The following is a 22,407-nucleotide window of genomic DNA, read 5'->3' on the forward strand; positions in this document are numbered from 1 at the left end:
TGTACATAATTTCAGATTATATTTTATGAAAGTGGAGATGAAAACACTTATTACTTGTCCACATTTTTTTCGCCAGATAATGAAATCTATGTATTAGGAAATGCGTAAATGCAATAAATGTTGATGCATGAGTCAGAAACACGATTTTGTAAACTGAAATAATTATAAAATAAATCAGGTCAATCAATCGATGACTTGACAGCATAATGAATTAATAATGACTTTGCAAACAACAATCCTTTATTGGTTAATTAGTCACACTGTTCAAACTTCAAATTGTATAATTAAATCACAAAACTTGAAACGTTCCATTAAAAAAATAAGTACGGATTGTTTGGAAAAAATTGAACAATTCATCAAATTTCAAAGTTTATTTTCAAGTTCTGTGAATGTTATATTGAAGTTCTGTTATTATATCACTATGGGCAAGTTGCTTCATAAAACTTAAATGATACCAGAACTTGAATAGAACTTTCACAGGACTTGAGAATTAACTTTGAAATTTGATGAATTGTTCAAATTCTGTGAAACAACGAAGAAGAAATTTAGGACGGGTTGTTTCGGAGAATTTGAACAATTCATCAAATTTCAACGTTCATTTTCGGGCTCTTCGAAATGTCTTATTCAAGTTCTGTTATTATACAATTACACACTAGTTGCTTTTCAAACTGAAATAATAACAAAACTTGAAAAAATCTTTCACAGCTCTTGAAAATTAACTTTGAAATTTTAAGAATTGTTGAAATTCTGTCCCGTCCCCCGTCCATAAAATGGGTTCACAGAGAACTTCTTACTCGAATTCCTCGAAAACGTCCCTTTTCACTTAATATCTACTAAAAAATATCTGAAATATACAGTTTTTATTGATTTTAATTGCATAGTTCTCCCTATTAATATGATCGCTGTGCATAATTTTTAATGTGGCATTCCTGCATTAGGTACATGAACGATTATATTATCTGCTGCGCTTACGCGTAAGATAATGTAATGATAATGATGCGTAATGATAATGATTTACGTCTTAGAAAAATTGCCTTGATTATGAAGAAGGTCAGCAATTCAAATTGGTTAACAAAGACTCTTCAATTGTTTGCAATAAGTAAATACGAGTATCGTTAAGATTGTAAGCACTCAATGGTAACATTATTCGTGATAAATTGTAGTGTAGATACTTGCATGGCCATGTGATTTGAAAGCTACATGCAAATGTACCTATAAACATAAATTGTTTTCTACCAATGCAAAATTTATTAAAATTTCCTGGTTGTGGGTATCCAAAACGCATTTCACGTAGAAGTTTTTACAAGTTCTGTTATTATATCATATGACAGAACTTAAATAATAACAGAACTTGAAAAAAATCTTTCACAGAACTGGAAAATGAACTTTGAAATTTGAAGAATTGTTAGAATTCTCCGAAACCACCCATCCTTAGGGTCCTTTTCACTGTACTTTAGAAAAATCTCAAACGTAACCATTTACAAAAAAAACTGTAAGCTGGAGTATGTTTTCTAAAGATGGATTGATAATGAATATTTTTTTGAATTTAAGGTTTGGAGGAGGCGAAAACCAAAAATGCGGACTAGGGTTATGGGCAACTTAGAACAAGGTCTTACCAAAATCAGCTCTATTATAGTACTGGGGACACTTGAAGCCAGCGGACTGGAATACGGACACCATGTCGCTGACTGGCCCCCCGTAGATGATGCGGCCGTTTGCTACCACGTAGAGGTCGTCGAACATGTCGAAGATCCTGGAAGAGGGCTGGTGGATGACGCACACCACTGTCCGACCTCCTTGCGCCAGATTTCGCAGGTGAGAAACTACTTGGCCGGAAGATACGCTGTCTAGACCACTGGAAAATATCAAAGATAAGAGATTATGATAACAAAGGAATTTTCGACGATTGTTAAAGTCAAAAAGTGGGTAAAGTTTTTTTTAAATATTGAAGACAATATTAGTGATTCTTAAACGCAAATCTGAAACAGAAAAATCAGAAAAGGAAACGGTCACATCTGGGACCAGATGTGACCGTTTCCTTTTCTGATTTTTCTGTTTCAGATTTGCGTTTAAGAATCACTAATATTGTCTTCAATATTTAAATATTATAATTTGAGGTTTTACTCAATAAGTTATTCCGAAAAATAATAAAGTTTTTTTTCTTTCATAAATACGAAATTTTTCAAATAATATATTTTTTTAACAATCGTCTTGGGACCATATGTCGCAGTAAAAAACGATAATTTTATTTCGAAATTGACTGTGCAAGAGATATTATACATTTTTACCAAGCATTTGTTATGTATGTTTTTTTAAAGAAATTGATTTTTTAGAATTTTCTTTTAATCTTGTAAAAATCCGCGGTTTCATTTCGAATAGCACGCACGATTATTTAATAAATATGCTGGAGATATACAGGGTTTTCCAATAAGAGGTGTTATTTTGAATAGCCCGCTATTTCGGTAGATGTTACTTTTGAAGCTGTCATTTTTTGACATTTGACAAGTAGAAACTACGCCATTAATAAAAATGGAACGATACACGCTTCAACAACACATTGAAATTATCTTGAGTGATGAGGCCCGTTTCCACCTCGGTGGCTTCGTCAACAAGCAAAATTGTCGCATCTGGGGCTCGGAAAACCCAAGAGTTATTGTTGAAAAGCCTCTCTATCCTCAACGTGTGACTGTTTGGTGCGGTTTATGGTCCGGCGTAGTCATTGAACCTTACTTTTTCGAAAATGAGGCTGGAGCAACAGTTACGGTGAATGGATTGCGCTATCGAGAGATGATGAGAAATGATTTTTCATGGCCAGAATTGAATGGTATTGATCTGGACAACGTTTACTTTCAACAAGACGGCGCTACGTGCCACACAAGCAACGAAACCATTGATCTTTACGATTGAATATCAAAATAACACCTCTTATTGGAAAACCTGTATAAACAAAAACTTAGTTTTTGTCTTCTTCTACGAATCATCATAGAACCAATGTAGAAATTAATACATTTATACACTTTTATGAAGTGTGTAAATTCTAAATATTCAGTTTATTACGTGATGTCATAATTCTAGTATCTTCTGTCTTTTTCGTTTTCAAACAATACGCGTGAGAAGGAAGAGGACGAACGTCGATGACTTCCGTAAGAGCTCTCGTTCGGACTAGTTTAGTGTAGGTACTATGACCTCAATTAGGCAGTTTTAAGCGAATTGATACCTACATATAGCTATAAATAATGCACAATTTAAAATTTATAATATAACTAACAAAATAAAAGTCAAATTCGCAATCTAGACAAATTACCACAAAACTTACGAATTATGCCGTAGTTATGCGTAGGTATCTATTATTAATTGTAAAAGTACATAATTTAAAATATTCCAATAAGCATGCTCTGAGAGGTTAATTAAATTCACTGGAAAGAATAAGATGTACACAAAGAGTTGTCAGTGCACGAATACAATGTCACTAGACTTGACCTATCATTCCATGGCCGTATCAATTCTTTGTTCTGAAGCTATCTGTACACACTTGTTAGCTTTAAAATTTCCTTAGATTTTTTTTTCATATTGAAGTCCTTTGACTATTCCAACAAGGTTTTTCCGAATCTACACAACAGTTTGATGTTTTCGTATGTTTTATTATGCAGTAGGGTCTACAATGGCGTGCATCCAAATAATAGCTCTCCTTGGCTTTGGAGTGATTGCATTTGATTATTATATACATTTATTTACCTTGTTGGCTCATCAAAGAACATTATTGGCGGATTGGTGACAAGTTCCACACCTATCGATAATCTCTTAACCTCACCTCCTGAGAGGTTTGATACCCTGGTATCCATCGATTTTTGAAGTCCCAGAAGATCGGCAATATCTGTAACCTAATAAAACCATTAGATCATATTAGCTGGTTGGAATATCAGGTCGTTTCTCTGCAAGGATAGGCAGAGAGGGGTGGACCGCAAAACAACTCGGGTTTCGGCACACACTCCTTGTCTCATTTACATTCGTACATCGTATCATACAAAACCCTTCTATTAATCTTTTTCTAGACATGACATGACTCTAGTATTTGTTTCACTTGATCGTGCTGTATCTTCCTCGGGCGTCCCTGACTTCTTTAATATTGGGGATCAAAGTGGTCGGTAATATTCTCCGACTGCGACACAAAGAGTAGTACATTTTAAGATTGATATAAAAAACAAATAAACAACATACATATTAAAAATAAAATAGTATCTAATATAAAACAGTGGAAATTGAATACACTTCGCACTTTTGTTAGGATGGCTTGAGAAAACTTGTTTTTTTAGAAAAATATTTTTTACGAATAACCCGACAATATATTATTTTAAAAATCTCCTACTATCATCACAGTAGCCCTTGGGCTAAGTTCTTTAATGACGCACGGTTATATAGTAAAGGCATAAGTAGTGTATACGCAAGGTTAGCATTTACAATCGAACAAATGCCATCAATGTATTTGCTGCATTATATCAAAAGCTAATCGACAATACAATGTTTGTTTCATACACATATACCCATCGCCATGGAATTTGTTTGCACTAGCGTCATAATATATTTATTTTATATTTTACACTAACCCCACACAAGAGGCCCTTAGGAAAATAACTTCCCTGCGGGCCTACGTGATATAGGGATATTGTGTGAAGGGTATTTTTAAGGAAAGGAAGAAGAGGAAGTTCTGGTAAGGAAAAGGGTATGAGGGGTGGGTAGGAATCTAGGGATCAGTGTATCAGTGATGAAGGCGATGGGTCAAAAGAGACCAGTTGTAGACGTCAAAGGGTCTCCCCAATCCAACCTCTTCCGATCCGGCACGCCACAGAGCTGGAGGGCAGGCGCATCCTTAACACAAATTATCCGATGAACCTGGAAACCCCTGCTAAATCACCAAACGTAGCGAAACACTTGGGGTGACCTATGGAAGAGGTGTTGGCTATCTAATATATGGTTCCCGGGATGGCGGTACCCAAGCCCGCCTCTCAAATAGAAAAAAATAACTGTAAACATAACAATTCTCTAGGTCAGTACCGCCCCGTGAAAGCCCACCATTCAGAAGCCGTGTTTGTTGATCAGATCTGAATAGCCAAGTTCTTCCTAATCTTACTCCTCCCATCTCCTTTCTCTCCTCGATCCATTAACACTCGTTGCTCCCAACGTACCCCAAACGTATATTCCATACTCCCACAATAGTCACCTTTCTAAATTAATTATGCATTCTAATTTCGGTTGTCGGTGCATTAGTGCGTGATTTTAAATTATATTCCTTCGTAGTGCGTAAAATTATTTAAGTTCAATGAACTTTTAATTTTCAAAATTATTGAAACTGATAAGTGTAAATCATTTTATTTATTTATTTATTTTGTAAGAAACAAACAGCTTTTATATAATATACAATGATAGATATAAATATACAAGTTAACTGAAGTCAAGCCACAGAAGTTTCTTATGTTAAAGTTCATTAGAAATGAAGTTTTATAATTAATTTGGTGTTAAAGTAAGGGGAGAGGAAGAGGAAAATAGGAAGAGGATAGGAGATGCTGCCGATACATTCCATACTCTCATATTAATAATCGATCGTACGCATTACTTCATATCGATATTTCTTTAGGTTATTACCAAAAATGTCAACGCTGTAAAATTTTGTATTATATTGTGCACATATACGAAGAATTGGGGATTTTTTTCGAATGTTTGTTCTACACGAGGGTATATAAAATAAATCATCTCACACTTCGTAATGCGTAATGCTAGTATTACAAAATAAATTAGAGATATTATTGCAAAGGTGCGAGTTTATAAAACTAACATTATATATTCTATGAATGCGCATTTTCCACTCTTATTAGATCTGTTAACGATTTCAGAGAACACGCGATGAAGTCATAAACTTATCAAGGATGAGCTTTGTCAATAAGGTGAAAAAAAAACTTTTGTTATGCAAAATTAATGGCTGTCGTTCCAATAAAAAAAATTAACATCACTATGATAAATCTCTTGTTACAAGTTTGTTAGCCTCGAGCATGCTATTATAATCTATTCATTTTATTAACTTGAAAAATAATGAGATAATCTGAATGAGGTCGTCCTCTATTTTTTTTACCAACATGTATTATATTTAAAGAGTTAATAACGATGGAAACATCAGTTTTTTGATATCTTTAAAAATTACAAAGTCAAAGTGTACCCGGGTAAAACGTATGCAATATGGTGTCTCGTGTGAGTCAATACAATTCATATTTCGAATTACAGTGATGTTGTATCCTCAGCCTGTTCTAATTAAAATGGTACAAAGACATCGTTGTAAGAAACAATCTCATTCTCGAAAAATCAGTTCCAATTTCGAAAACGGCAGTTAAAATAATTTTCTGTTAAAAATATTTTATTGTATGTTGGCATTTTATTGATTTATCACTTTATTACAATCTGTTCCAATTTCGAAAATGGCTTTTATATTCAAAGCAAATCCGTGTTCTATATTTCTTTGAACCAGAGTTACACTCAGAAAAGTAACCCAAATTAGTATATTTGATGATTGTCAACTTCTGATTAAAAATATTACATAGCTTCTCTACAAAAGTAATTCCACGCCTCCTTTTTCGTTACTCTTCATTATATTTCCTGAATCGTACAGTGTACAATGTACTAAATTTTCTTACTATTTATCATGTCTGAGGACGGGTTGCTTCAGAGAATTCGAAAAATTGATAAAATTCCGATGTAGATTTTCAAGTTCTGTGAAGGTTCTCTTCAAGTTCTGTTATTATTTCATTATTAGCCAATTGTTTCAAAAAACTGAAATAATAACAGAACTTGAATAAAACCTTCACAGAACTTGAAAATTAACTTTGAATATTGATGAATTGTTCAAATTCTCTAACAGTTATTTATTTATTTTATCATTATCTTAAAATATTGACCCCGAAAAGTTGAGTAAACGTTGCTTTCATAAAGAGAATAATGAATATTGGCAATTTATTAAGAATTTCTTCAAATTATTGGTGATCCGGTTAAGAACGAGATTGCAGGCCCTTAACGAATGAGTTAATAGGTTTCCTGATAAACTATCAGCAAAATTCGCATATATATTATCACGATGTCGGAACAATTGTGAATAAATATTTTCGCATTTCGTCATTATTTATCATTTATCATCAATGTAGGTGCAGTAACACGTGTTCCTATATATTAAGAGTTTACTTAGTTCATTAGTTTATCAGGAAACGGTCTGCGATTCCGTTTTAACCGGATAACCAATAATTTGAAGAGATTCTTAAAATATTACAATACCCATTTTTCTCCGTGCGGGGTGTAGAACACATCAAAATAAATCTTGTGTATTTAATTAATGGCATTTCCATGGGAAGAAGATCCGAAAATAATAATATATATTATTTATATATAGGTTAGTGAAAATATCGAGAGAACACTCGTCGACCATGATAATGTTATATCATAAATATAACTCACTTCATATGAATTAAACCTATCAATTTGATCGTCCTGAAACGGGAAACCTTCCCTGTTCGACAGTCAGAGATTCCCTATTCTGTAATTGCATTTTTAGCATTTAATAAATAAAATCAGAGCTAAAACGCTGACAGAACAGCCCAATTAAAAAAAAACTTTAATGAAATAAGGTTTGACTTACAATTTTTTGTTTCTGCTTTGTGGATATCTTGCTGGACATTTTGAGGTCAGCGGCGATGAGCAGGGTCTCCTGGGTAGTGAGCAGTGGCAGCAGCGCGGCGTCCTGCCCGATGCAGCAGGACTGCCACTGGAAGTCCTGCGCCACGCGAGGCTGGTTGTTGACCAACACGGAGCCTGTCACGCCTTTGCTCCTTGGTGGAAAATAAAATAAAATTATAGTACAATTTAAAAAAGAGTAGCTATGTGATTGGTTTCATAGTATCTAAATCCAAAGCGGCCAACAATGGAGTGCTAACTGCTGACTGCTGATTGCTGACTGCCGACTGAAGACTGCCGACTGCCGACTGCCGACTGCCGACTGCCGACTGCCGATTGCCGACTGCCGACTGCCGACTTCCGACTTCCGACTGCCGACTTTTGACTGCTGACTGCCGACTGCTGACTGCTGACTGCTAACTGCTGACTGCTGACTGCCGACTGCCGACTGCCGACTGCCGACTTCTGACTGCCGACTGCCGACTGCCGACTGCCGACTGCCGACTGCCGACTGCCGACTGCCGACTGCCGACTGCCGACTGCCGACTGCTGACTGCTGACTGCTGACTGCTGACTGCTGACTGCTGACTGCTGACTGCTGACTGCTGACTGCTGACTGCTGACTGCTGACTGCTGACTGCTGACTGCTGACTGCTGACTGCTGACTGCTGACTGCTGACTGCTGACTGCTGACTGCTGACTGCTGACTGCTGACTGCTGACTGCTGACTGCTGACTGCTGACTGCTGACTGCTGACTGCTGACTGCTGACTGCTCAATGCTGACTGCTAACAGCTGACTGCCTGTTGAATGGCAGTATGACAAGGAACACACACGGGAACATAGAACAAAGAAGAACTAAAGAAATGCCTGTGTACGTGTTTCGTGATCCAAATATTTGTCTTCCAATACAAAACTGTGTTTACGAAATTGAAATGGGTTAGGCGAGACAGAGCGCAGGACAATAGGGGTAAATGGAACATTTTTTTCCATTCAAATTTGGATATTCTAGTTTTCTTCTTTTTTATATTCATGGGAAGGATGAAAGTAGACGAAATGCTGAAAAATGGTGGCCTATGTGTGGTATAACTATGTATGATCGTGATGATTCCATTTAATGTAGAACAAGCTTAAGAAAGGAACGCTTAGATGATTTGGAGGAGCAAATTAAAAAACTATCTATAAGGGTCTACATGCATAATAGTATTTATTTTATTTAGGAAACAAACATTCGTACAAGCATAAACAGTAATTATTCATATGTTCTACACGTTTAGTTACTGATTTAGTATTTGTGACTACACAATATATTTATAAATGACAAAGAAATATAAAAATAAATTTTAAGGAATTACAAAATGTTATAAAACAAGTGAAATCAGTTAGTAGTAATACAGTTTTCGCATGATTATACTAAAAACAATAAAATAAACTAAGTGATATAATTATTTCACAAAATCAGTTTTCTAGTTCCAGTTGAAAATGTGTACATCTCTAGAGGCATTGTGAGTTTTACAGATACGTCCTATTAAAGAGTTTTGCTCATATTTGGATTTCCAGTGTGGTGTTCTAAATTCTCTCTTGTGTGTTATTCTAGTGTTGTGTTCAGGGCAACGAAATGCAATCTTTTCTAACAGATATGATGAATCAACAAGATGTACACAATAATAATATCACGTTCCCGTAATTTATTTTATCATTAACCATTACCAATTTAGAAACCAGAGAGTAGTAGGAATTTAATTCTTTTAATTCTTGCAAACCGCTTGTAAAACTCCGAAATATTTTCAATAACGAGCAATGCCGGGTTTGGACTTGTATTATGAGAGCATGTTATTATTAAATGATTAAGGTAGGAACTATTTATTACCTGCCACTTTAGTCAAAAATAAATTAAAAAAACCATCTGCAATAAAAATTAATTATCTTGTGTTTTGGCTAAAATTTAATCCGGTTTAAGTTCTTTTGTAATAACCAATAAAACTGCTAGGTGTCTGCATCAGTGGCGGCCGGTGGTCAAAATATGTGGGGGTTCACCGGATTACAACATTAAGTCATAAAATAAATTAAATAAAGGTAGATACCTATTTATAAAGAAGTTCTATTCTCTGCTCCTTTTGTTTAGCGAAGACCTCTATCAATGCTTAACACTGATAGTGCGTTCAGTCTGTCCTGGCTCAACGTGTTTAAAAAAGATTTTATTCTTTTTAACGTTGAGAAACATCTTTAGCTTTCATCTGAGGTCATTCCAAACGTCATGAATGGCGCACAAAATTTTTAGTAATTTCACAGTCTCGCGAAAGTCTTCTAATAAACAAGTACTATAAAAAAGTTGTAAAATTGATAAAGCGCCGTTAGCTTTTGTCGCGGGCGTAAATTGCACAGAGTTCATCTTTTACTGAACTTTATTTAGGAAGTCATACGTTTTAAGCGTCACATTGCAATCATGTTCTGGGAAATTTGACCTTTATCGATTTTTATTAAATAGCTCATTATGGTGTTTAACTTAGGCACGGTAGCCTGAATCCAATTGCATTCTGATGTCAACTTTTCCTAAAACCTTTAAACTCAAAACTTTTTGTAAGTGTAAATGACAAGAATTATGTTTTTTGATTTTTTCAGAAAGGTGAGTTACATCAGTAACACCGCTGATTGTCCAAACTGAATCAATATCGTAAATTAAACACGTAAAACAAAATAAACTATTCAATTGATCACATGCACAGAGCTACGAACTTTTTTTATACATTGTTTTGTTAAATGATCGAGTAAACTTCTTCGATTCAGATTTGCACTCTTGTTTTATTATCAGTTCAGGTTTAGGTGGACCGGCATTTTTTATTATCACTTTGTTTTCAAAACTCGACCTATTGTTTTTAATATATTCCACATTCAAACTCATTCTTAATTTATACGTTGAACAATCACAAAAGTAATCATAAATTAGTATAACCTGCAATTGATATACCTTATTAATAATTGATATACAAGATCGATATAACCTGCAATTAAACTTTAAAACTTTCGCAGAGTAAGAAAAGTTTTAAATTCAACAGACAATGCCCATTGCCCGGTAACGGCGAGTACTGACTAAACTGATAATAAGTAATCTGACCATCACTCATCTCTTAATGACATGTTTTATCCTGTATGCTTGTATCGAAGAAGCGGAACATTCGCTGAAAAATAGCAGATGGTAAATTGAAACCACGATATCGACAATAATATCAAACATACGCGTTTTAGTTTAACTTTCTACTGAATGAACCGTTCCTTCTGATGTGGTGGTAAAACCCCGAACGCCGTCCTTGATATGGTATTATTTGCAAAGAATAGTATGAACTGGTATGTACCCACGCTTTCGACTGTTCCACAGAATATGCGACAAAGCAGTTAAATTTTGGATCGCAATCGAAAACGAACTGCTACGAACATAGGCACAAGTCAAAGTCGGTCTGCACGTTAAGCGCGCTTAATAAGTAGGTACCTTTTGTATGAGATATTAAAACCGAACCGAATTTCGTATTGTGATTAGCCATGTCGGAAATCTTGTTGGTTGTTCGGCGCTCGGGAGCACATATTAGCTGGCCGCCAATGGTCTGCATATCGAAACCAAAAAGTTTCACTGTCGCTGGCAATGCATAATGTATATATTTAAAATTAATAGTAAGCGATGCACTACGTCGTGTAATATTTTAAATTGAGCCACTATTAATAATAACCATTACGTAGATGGCGATAAGGTTTAAATTCCCGCTTAACACCATTTGCCTATTTGATTTATGCAATAAAAAACATGGCCCAAAAGTGCCTTTTATTTTATTTTGTGGATGTTCAGGTATAAATATATTTTTTTTTTGATCATTTTATAAATAACTCTATTTTCCACATTATACAATAAAACCATAACCGAAAATGGGTTCGTAAGTAGGAGATTGTGAACTATAAAGTAGTTTTCATAGGACTTTAAATTATTTTTTCTGGGCTTATAAAAAGACTTATCTAAAAAATACTCGATTATTTCAAAGGCCAAGATGTATTCTACTAGCAGTATTTAATTAAAGCATCTGAAGCATTTCTAGGCGACCAAATTTTCAAACCAAAAACACATGATTTTGCATTAATACGTATGGCATCGCCTTAACAAGACTTTTAAATTCTTAAAAAATGATTTGTACAAAGTTTAACTTATGGCGTTTTTATATTATATGCTATTATAACATATTAACATTAAAGTTATTTATATTTAAGAATAATAAAAACAGTAATTTAACATTTTTTAATGATAAACTTATGTTTATAAGACAAGGTTTTTATGCATAGCACTAATGATAATAAATTATTATAAGAAATAATTAGTCGCCTATAATATCAAAACAAATTGAAAATATCTCCCGAGTAAAATATATATATATATATATATATATATATATATATATATATATATATATATATATATATATATATATATATATATTACTTCTTATTTATATATATATATATATATATAAATAAGAAGTAATTGTTGATTGAAGTACTAGTACATATTGAATTATTTGGCGGGTTGGAAATAAGCCGACGTGGTTCAGGGGTCCAGAGCGTCTAACCGGACATCAGAAGGAGCGGGTTCAATTCCCGTCGGCGGCATTTATTTTTAATCGAGATATTTTCAATTTGTATTACTATTACCGGCGACTAATTATTGCTTATAATAGTTTAGTACCTTACCATTTAAATATTATTTGTAAAACGATATGCAAATTTTATAAAACGTTTTTCATCTATAAAATTAACAGTAAGCACCAGATATTATTTTTCAAGACGTTGAAACAGTAGCTTCCCAAGGGGTCCCTCTAGACAAATCTAAGAATTTGGTAATGCGTTCATCAGAAATAATTAAAGTAAACCCAACGGTAATCAATTTTCTAGGCCTGCTAGAGCATATTCGACCGTATGTCCCTCTATTACGCCGCGTTCTCGCGCCGAATTTTGTTTCATCACTTAGGTCGTTAAGATTCGTACTTTATTTAACAGATTTGCTGGGGCAAATTCAACCTTAGGTCTGTCCAATACACCAGAGCCGTGCGAAGCATATTTCTGTGCATGGCTTTTCACTTACGTCATTAAGGCCCCGGGGTTTGAAAGGGAGATATTTAAATACGAATGTTAGAGGGAGCGTTCTAATTTTAAAAATCGATCATAATAAGCGAAATTTTTTATAATATTTAATAACACAAGACTCATTTAAAATAAAGCAAAACTCTTTCGACAAATGCTTTAGTAGCATTTATAGACACACTCTTATTTTTTTGCATATAAAACAGGGTTTTCCAATAAGAGGTGTTATTTTGAATAGCCCGCTATTTCGGTAGATGTTACTTTTGAAGCTGTCATTTTTAGACATTTGACAAGTAGAAACTATGCCATTAATAAAAATGGAACAATACACGCTTCAATAACGCATTGAAATTATTAAAATTCACTTGAGTGAATCAAATGCAAATCATCTTGAGTGATGATGCCCATTTCCACCTCGGTGGCTTCGTCAACAAGCAAAATTGTCGCATCTGGGGCTCGCAAACCCAAGAGTTATTGTTGTAAAGCCTCTCTATCCTCAACGGGTGACCGTTTGGTACGGTTTATGGTCCAGTGGAGTCATTGGACCTTACTTTTTCGAAAATGAGGCTGGAGCAACAGTTACGGTGAACTGATTGTGCTATCGAGAGATGATTAATGATTTTTTATTGCCGGAATTGAATGGTATTGATCTGGGCAACGTTTGATTTCAACAAAACGGCGCTACGTGCCACACAAGCAACGAAATCATTGATTTTTTACGATTGAATATAAAAATAACACCTCTTATTGGAAAATCCTGTATACTGTGCTGCCAAGGTCTGGTATCTGTGAGAGGATAGTGTGTCAGCGCTTTATTAGCAGCAGACACATACCTGGACGGATGACGAACCTCGTGCTGGCACTGTTGGTGGACGCGGTGTTCTCTTTCGCTGCAGCAGCTGGCCCAGTTTCTTCACCACCTAGGATTCTTGCTGCAGAGTCTCCATCTTCTATCTTCGTGTCACCTGTTCCTATACTTCATTTTACTTAACTTAACTTCACTCTATTTTTGTAATATTTATATTTTCTGTAATACCTGCATCAACTGTAAAGCGCCCCTGAGGTGATATCTCACAAAAGCGGCGCTATACAAATTATCCAATAATAAATAAATAAATAAATTAAACGACAGAAAAAACCTGTTTTTAATAATTTTCGGAGCTAACTTTACGATTTTGTTCAGTTTCAGTAATTTCATTTAATTAACGTTTCCGATTAAGTTTTCAGAACAAATGTATAGATATTATCTTCAAAAATAACATTTTTTGTTATAAATCAGTAGAAATTGGGTATGCGGGAGATTAACGTTGTTTTAGGGTATTGTCTCATCTTATGTGGAAGAAAAAAACGCAGAAACCGCCATAGGTACTTATTATTCATATGGGTAATAACAATATTTTTCATATGATCGAAGAAAAATATTTTGCGAACATGAATAACAATGTTCCGTTCCGCGTTGTAGAATTATTTAAATTATTTAAATCGCTAATACGAATAAATCTATTTTTTTCTAAGTTCATGACCTGCTGATCAATGTGTTCGAAGAATTTGAGCTTTGCACTGAGATGATTACAATAATTACGTCTCAATTGAAAGGTTAGAGGTGGCCTTGTCATCAAACTCTGGTCACAGTTTACAAAAAAATGAACGGTTCAAAAGAACACACACATTTAATCATATTTTTTATTTTTAACTTACTACTTCAAATGTTTTCATTTTTTTTATTTGAATACCTAAAGACAATGAGACTATGGCTTCCCCAGATGGGGTGGGGTATGTTGCAAGCCGGATGATAGTGAGGAGGGAAGGATTTGGGGGAGAGGAAGGTGGAGAAGTGCCTAGCTCTTCAAATCTGGTCACCAAACACGGCTAAAGCCATTTCAAGCAACGTTTTAATTCTGAATGGTTGTCTTGTACCAGGGCGATCCGGAGAGTATCTTCTACTCTAAAACGTGCCGCAAATATATTTTATATTATTTTTAATGAATTTCTTGTGAAACAACACAAATTAATTAAATAAGATTTACTTGCCCACGCCGGGATTTGAACCGGCGACCTCCGGGTTGCTAGTAAAGAGTTTTACCCCTCGACCACGGAGGACGTCTGTGTTGTTTTGGTGCATGTTAAAAATTATGTCAAGTGTTATTTTAATTGTCTGCATAATTATGTTTAAGGTTAAACGCAATATAAGTTACATAAGATGAAAGTAGATTGAATGCTGTTGAAATGAGATCCCTGAGGCGTATGTGTGGTAAAACCATGTATGATCGTGTGAGGAATGTGGATATCCGCAAAGAGTGCAAGGCTGATGTAAGTGTAATGAGTAAGATCAAGAAAGGGACGCTTAGATGGTTTGGGCATCTAGAGCGAATGAGCGAAGAGAGGAGTGTAAGGAGAATATACGATGCAAATGTGAATGGTAACAGAAGTCGGGGACGCCCGAGGAAGACATGGCACGACCAAGTGAATCAGATACTCGAGTCGGGCCATGTCAAGAGTCAGAACAATAGAAGAGTATGTATGAGACGATGTATGAATGTGAATGAGGCAAGGAGTGTGTGCCAAGACCGAGTTGTTTAGAGGTCCGTCCTCTCTACCTACCCCTACGGGAAAACGGCGTGATGGTTAGTTTAGTTAGTTACGCAATATGAATAAGAATAAATAGTTTTGTTCGTGCAAAAAATCTCCATTCTTTTAAAAGAATCATGCAAATACAATATTGAATTGAATCACCGATGAAATACTGTATTTTATGCCTTTCTTGAAAGAGGGAGTTTTTCTACAGAGAAAACTATTAATTCATATATGTCGTATGGGCGCAAATAAATAATTCGTTTTAATATTTTGAAGCGTAACTTGCAATACTTATATTTAAGTGTATTGTGAAATAATTAAATTAACGCCATCTATGAAATAGCAGATTGTGAATCCTTTTAAATTTACCCATAATGTAAATTATAATAAAGTGTTAATTACTTGTATCCAGCCAATATATTGAGTAGAGTGGTCTTGCCTGCTCCGGAGGGACCCAAGATGGCCGTGAGTCTGCCGGAGTGGAAGGTCCCTGATACATCGTTGAGAATTACTTTATCTTTATTTTCTGGAACAAAAAAACACAAACAATTGATTTGTGTATCCAAACCGCAATACGAAAGGGATTTAAAATATTATTTTGGGATACAAACAATCATAAATATTGTTGTCATTATCTCAAATGTATTATAACTATTATCAATAGATTAAATTTTCCTTGCATGCAACACCTTGTTTTTTCTAGTTTAGTAATGTACATATTTCATTAGATTACCATATCAAATGATTTAAAGAAATACACTGCAAAGTAACTTTAATATAAATTAATTTCTGAGGTGTGAATATTGAAAGGTTAAAAATTGAGAATAATTTATGATTCAATAAACTTTCAACTCTTACTAAAAACACATTTATTTTATCAAGTAAATTCCGATCTGGTAATATTTTTTTTCTATTCAAGAAAGTTGGTAAAAAAAGCTTGACGTAGTTATAAATTAATACTCGTATTCTTACAATATTAATGTAAACGTTATAGGTAGCATGATATAACAGTTCGCGGTTCTAGTTTCAAATTTCTTAAGATATATTTTTTTATTATATTAGTATTATATTTTGTAGTTAGAAAGCGAAATATTTATAAATCTTTGTGATAAATAATAAAAATAAATCCTAAACAAGGTTTTTATAAGGTCCAAAAAGGTATTTATTTGCGTAACGATGGAGGTAATCATTTTTAAAAATTCGAAGGGACTTGAGTTGCACAAGTCTCGACATCCTGGGAAAAGAAGAATGATATCCTTAATAATTAATAGTGTTGATTGAGGAAAAGCACTCAATTATTTTGAAGTCTACGCAAATACATAATAAAGGGACCTTTTTATATATTATCTATGTCTATCTATCGCCTATCTAATAATGGTTCCATGATAACTGAACACAGTGACAATTCAACACACTTTTAAAAAGTGGTATAAAGTCATTAGAAACGATAAAAAAATTAACCTAACTTAACCTAAGCTACTTAACCCAGTTAATAAAGTTTTTGTTTCATCACTTTCCATGACTTTATATAACTTTTTAAAGATGTGATGAATTATCATTGTGATGATTTATCCGGTCACCCTAATAATATAATATGCTATAATTATTAGCCTGAAACACTCATCCACATTGAAAAATCTCCTGATAAAAGATACATGACGCCAACGGGACTTGAACCCGTGTTCTTTCGATTTCCGGTCGACAGCTCTGACCACTGAGCTATGGCGGCTTATCTCTTATCCGCGAAATAATTCAATATATACTAGTGTTTCATTCAACAATTACTGCTTGTTACATTTTTTCACCTGAAACAACCAACTTTATTTTATATGAGAAAGGAATTGTAAGTGCTAACTCTCTCACTAGATGGCGTCGAGACAAATTGTCTACATTTTTTGGTGAAGATACTAGAACTTGTCAAATATTAATTTTTTTTGGTAAACTAATGTTTTGACAAGATTTTTTTATGCATAGCACAAAGGGTAACAATTATTTTAAAAGCAATAATTATTAGCCTGAAACACTCATCCACATTGAAAAATCTCCAGATAAAAGATACATGACGCCAACGGGACTTGAACCCGTGTTGTAATTATTGCTTATAAAATAATTGTTACCCTTTGTGCTATGCATAAAAAATCTTGTCTGAAACATTAGTTTACCAAAAAAAAAAAAAATTAATATAATATTCATTTATTATGAAATTCTTTGCGTTTGTTTAAATATCTCATTTCATTAGTAAGAGTAACATACTATTTTTATTTTTTTAATTTAAAAATATACTATAAGTTATTTTTTTATATAGCATATATTATATATAGTATATGCTGTATAAACAATAACATATAATAGTATATGCTGTATAAAAAATAACATATATAGTATATGCTGTATAAAAAATAACTTATATAGTATATGCTGTATAAAAAATAACTTATGGTATATTTTTATAAAGCCAAATTATAAAAACTAGCAAACGCCTTTGAAGTTTGGTCTCATTAAAAACAGCGCCATACAAATTAGCCAATTATTAACCATTTCTAATAAGCGGGATACATTTTTAAGTGCCTTGCATGCTGATAACGTGGTTATTATAAAAATTAAACAACATATTATTTACCCGCCGAAAACGTACTTAAAAAGCCAGTTGCTGCGTTGAAGGTTATTGATATTATTGTTTTCCCACTTTACTTATTTATATAATATATACTATATACTATGTACTATGTTATATATCACATATTATGTTCTAGAATTGTCGATGAGAGAGATTTCCCAAAATTAGAGTTCCGCGACCCAACTTTAGAAATGAAAAAAATGCAAACAATATAATGAAGCTAGATTTTTTATATTCATTTCAACCATTTATTATGTAGAGCTAAATATAAAATAAATAATTTAAAAAAATACAAATAAAAATTTCACACTTTTATTTTTTCCAATTTCTTATTTTTCTTTTCCAACACCGCATAATATAAACAATATGCGCCCAATTGATGTTATATATGTACAAATATAATCGATATGTAAACTATCTATATATGGATTTATTATTATCGACACATATTTTTGCAAAATTAAGTATAATGAAATTGTATCACTAACTCAAAATTGTCATTTTTGACTTTATAGTATAATACTTCCTTTTAAGCGCCATTCAAGTGATTTTCTCACGATAATGGCGCTATAGAAATAATCCAATCATTAATGAACACAAGAGTTTATTTTATTTTTAAATCAAGAATTACATTTTTATTCCAATAAACATTTTGTGTCAACTTACGTACATTATGACTAATGGCTAATATTTCACATTAATTTAACATATTTCATATTATGCTAAAAACGCGAAAAACACCGATCAGTTGTATAAATCAATATTTTGAATACAAATCTATCTATATTTAGTGGTAATTGGTAAGACAAGAAAAAAACTACTGGGTATTGCGTCTCTAGCGATTGGTGGTAACATTAAAGGAAATTTATTGTTAGATGTCTAGAAATGCCAAAGTCAATAGCAATTTGACAAAGGGGTTATTGGAAGCATTTCCCTTCTGACAGAGCCTAAGATCCTTCGTCCTGGTCCAGATATCGAGATTATCCTTGTTTGCGGCGGGTGGATTTTTTAAAATGAATTCTTTACAAATATAATCAAAATTTATTTAAATAATTGTTAATCGAATTATAGACAGCCCTGATTTATTGAGCCTGTTCACCTTCAACATTGCAACTAGAACTGCTTGATCGAAAATTCTTTTTAGTTTCAACAACAATATCAGGACTTCATCAGTCATTTAGATACTCACTTGTACCTAGTTTACATTTTAACGTAACTCATAAATCACCCTTCCCTTCAGGTATTTTGATAAATAAATGAAAAAAAAAACTCAGAGTCAAAAGTTAAAGAAGCTACGAAGAAATTTGGCGAATTATCAGAGGAAACAAAATTAGAAGAAAATATAAACTAATTTTAAATTATGAACATTTGTGATTGATTCTAAAATATGTTTTTAAATAATAAATATATTTAGGATTCTATTAGGACATATTATAAAATTAGTATAAGTTTATTCGGAATTTGAAATATGTAATAAGACGTAATCATAACACATAAAAAAATATATGGTATTTTATATGCAAAAAGCATAAATTTTGAAGAAAACAACACAATATATATTAATGAACAACTGACCCAACACAATAAACACCTACTTTACCTAGCTAAATCGTCAAGGCTTGGGTACAAATTTATTTGGGCAAAGAACGGAAAAATTTGGATGAGAAAAAATGAAAAATCTCCAATCATACAAATAAGAAGCTCAGAAGACATCCCCTCCGAATAAATAATAATAACACAACATAGCAAACACCAATCAACCTTTAACATGGCTGAAGAAAACCACATACATGAAAATTATAAATTTACCAACCCATATGAACTAAATCTACTTAAAAATGTTAATTTCTCGATCTTAAACATGAATATTAGAAGTTTAAGGAAACACTTCGATGAGCTCTGTATCCTTATTAATAACCTAGATTTTTCTCCAAGCATAATTGTTTTGACTGAAACTCAAATGAAAAATGTTATTCCATATAACTTATCAGAATATACCACAATTTCCTCTGCCTGTAAGCATACTGGTCATGATGGAGTCACTGTCTTCTTTCATAATACTCTGAAAAGTGTTGCCACTGAATTTATTGAATTTAAGTCAGCCAATGCAATAAAATTAACCTTTTTTCAAAACAACTATAAATATCATGTACTAGCCATATACAGATCCCCATCATTAAATGATTTTTTATTTGTAAAAGAACTAAAATCTTTTGTTAGAAATCTTGACAGAAACAATTTTACTTTTTCCATTTTGACAGGTGACATTAATATAAATATTAATGATAACAATATAAATGTAAATTGTCAAAATGAGTATCTAGATTGTTTATCAAGCTCTGGATATATGTCATATATTAGCTCACCAACTAGAGTAACCTTAAGTAACTCTCATGTTTAGACCACATATTTGTCAAGTCGCACAAGACGACCAATATTATCTCTTCAATTCTTGAAACTAATATCACAGATCATTACCCGACCTTTTATGGACACCATTTCAAAAATACACCTTTAAACCAAAATTCTGTAACTCTAGAAAAAGTAGACATTGATTATAAAACTCTAGACTCTTTACTTCAGTCAGAAAACTGGGAAAATGTAATATCAATAGAAAATCCACATTTAGCATTAGAGAATTTCTATAATACTCTTAGGACGGGTTGTTTCGGAGTATTTGAACAATTCATCAAATTTCAAAGTTCATTTCTGGGATCTGTGAAAGTCTAATTCAAGTTCTGTTATTACATGATTATAGGCTAGTTGCTTGACAAAACTGAAATAAAAACAGAACTTGAAAAAATCTTTCACAGAACTTGAAAATGAACGTTGAAATTTGATGAATTGTTCAAATACTCCGAAACAACCCGTCCTTAGAGATTATATTCTAAAAAGTGAAAGTAAAATAGTTGTCACTAACAGAAAATATAAAAAATTAAACCTTGGATTACAGTTGGATTAATTATATCAATTAAACAAAGGGATAAATTATATAGAGAAATGATAAAATATCAAATGGATTGCCAAAATAAAAATCTCAGAACAATGCCTTATCTGAAAACAAAATATCTAATGTACCGAAACTTACTAAATAGACTGATACGAAACTGCAAAAAGAAATACTATTGTGAACAAATTGAAAATGCTAAAAATAATACTAAAAAAACTTGGAATATTATAAATAAATTTCCAACAAAAAAAATATTTCTTCAAATATTGTAAATGAGGTTAAAATAAATAATGAAATAATAACTAACGAATCGACCATTGCAGAATATTTTAATAACTTTTTTACAAATATAGTAGACGAGGTACTTGAATCTTCCGGCATTAATGTTAATGAGGATTATATGGAGACATCTCCTCAATTAGATTCTAATAACGATTCAATTAACTCTATAGAATATTTTCTCCTATTACATTTAATGAAATTGAAAAATATATTGATAACCTAAAACCATCTAACTCTAAGAGAAATGATGGACTATCATGTGATACATTAAAAAAAAAACAACATGTATTAACGCCATCACAACATATTTTTAATATATGCCTCAAAGATGGTCATTTTCCAAACAATTTAAAATCTCCACTATAATATCTATTCATAAATCTGGGGATACGCATAAATTAGACAATTACAGACCAATATCCCTTGTTTCAAACCTATCAAAAATATTCGAAAAATGCATCAAATTTAGAGTCATTGAACACTTAGAAAAATATAAAATTCTATCGAAAAACCAATACGGCTTTCGTAAAGATCTAAGCACTGAGGATGCCATATATGAATTGACAAAAAATATTTATACATCTATCGATAAAAAAAAGAAATGTCTTGCCATATTCCTAGATTTAAGAAAAGCTTTCGACACCGTTAATCATAATTTACTCATTAAAAAAATAACTCGACTGGGCTTCAAAAAAGACACACTAAAATTACTATCAAACTATCTTAAAGACAGAACACAAAAAACAAAAATAGGGAATAATTATAGTTCAGAGACACAGATAAAAAACGGAGTTCCGCAGGGAACTGTTCTTGGCCCGATTTTATTCTTAATTTATATTAATGATTTATGTAATTTTGTAATCCCTGGTAAAATTGTTTCTTACGCCGATGACACGGCAATAATAGTGGATGGTAATAATTGGACAGAAACTTTTTCGAAAGCAACTGTATGTATTTCACTTGTTTCAAAATGGTTAAAATACAACAAACTTGTCTTAAACTACAGCAAAACATTTTACTTACCTTTTTATAAAAACATGAAAAACAAACCAAAAGACAACCTTAAAATTAGAATCCATAATACAACTTGCAATCAAGAAATGTGCTTCCTGTGCAACGAACTCGCTAATGTCAAAAATATAAAATATTTAGGAGTATCA

At 32.8% G+C, this 22,407-nt stretch overlaps 1 protein-coding gene across 3 annotated transcripts in view; it reads right to left on the minus strand.

Annotated features, from left to right (window-relative positions):
- LOC149421053 (ATP-binding cassette subfamily G member 4) overlaps window positions 1–22,407 on the minus strand; it is a 52,976-nt gene that overhangs the window by 14,680 nt on the left and 15,889 nt on the right. For all 3 annotated transcript variants that reach the window (XM_089635765.1, XM_089635764.1, XM_089635766.1), the window contains exons 3-6: window positions 15,801–15,924; window positions 7,673–7,862; window positions 3,736–3,881; window positions 1,617–1,855 (exon numbers count right to left, since the gene is read on the minus strand). In XM_089635765.1, the coding sequence (XP_089491891.1) occupies window positions 1,617–1,855; window positions 3,736–3,881; window positions 7,673–7,862; window positions 15,801–15,924 (699 nt within the window). The remainder of the gene's footprint in view (window positions 1–1,616; window positions 1,856–3,735; window positions 3,882–7,672; window positions 7,863–15,800; window positions 15,925–22,407) is intronic.

Source organism: Hesperophylax consimilis, chromosome 9 (assembly GCF_061612785.1).
Source record: "Hesperophylax consimilis isolate HC1 chromosome 9, BYU_Hcon_1.0, whole genome shotgun sequence".
Taxonomy (NCBI): Eukaryota; Metazoa; Arthropoda; class Insecta; order Trichoptera; family Limnephilidae; genus Hesperophylax; species Hesperophylax consimilis.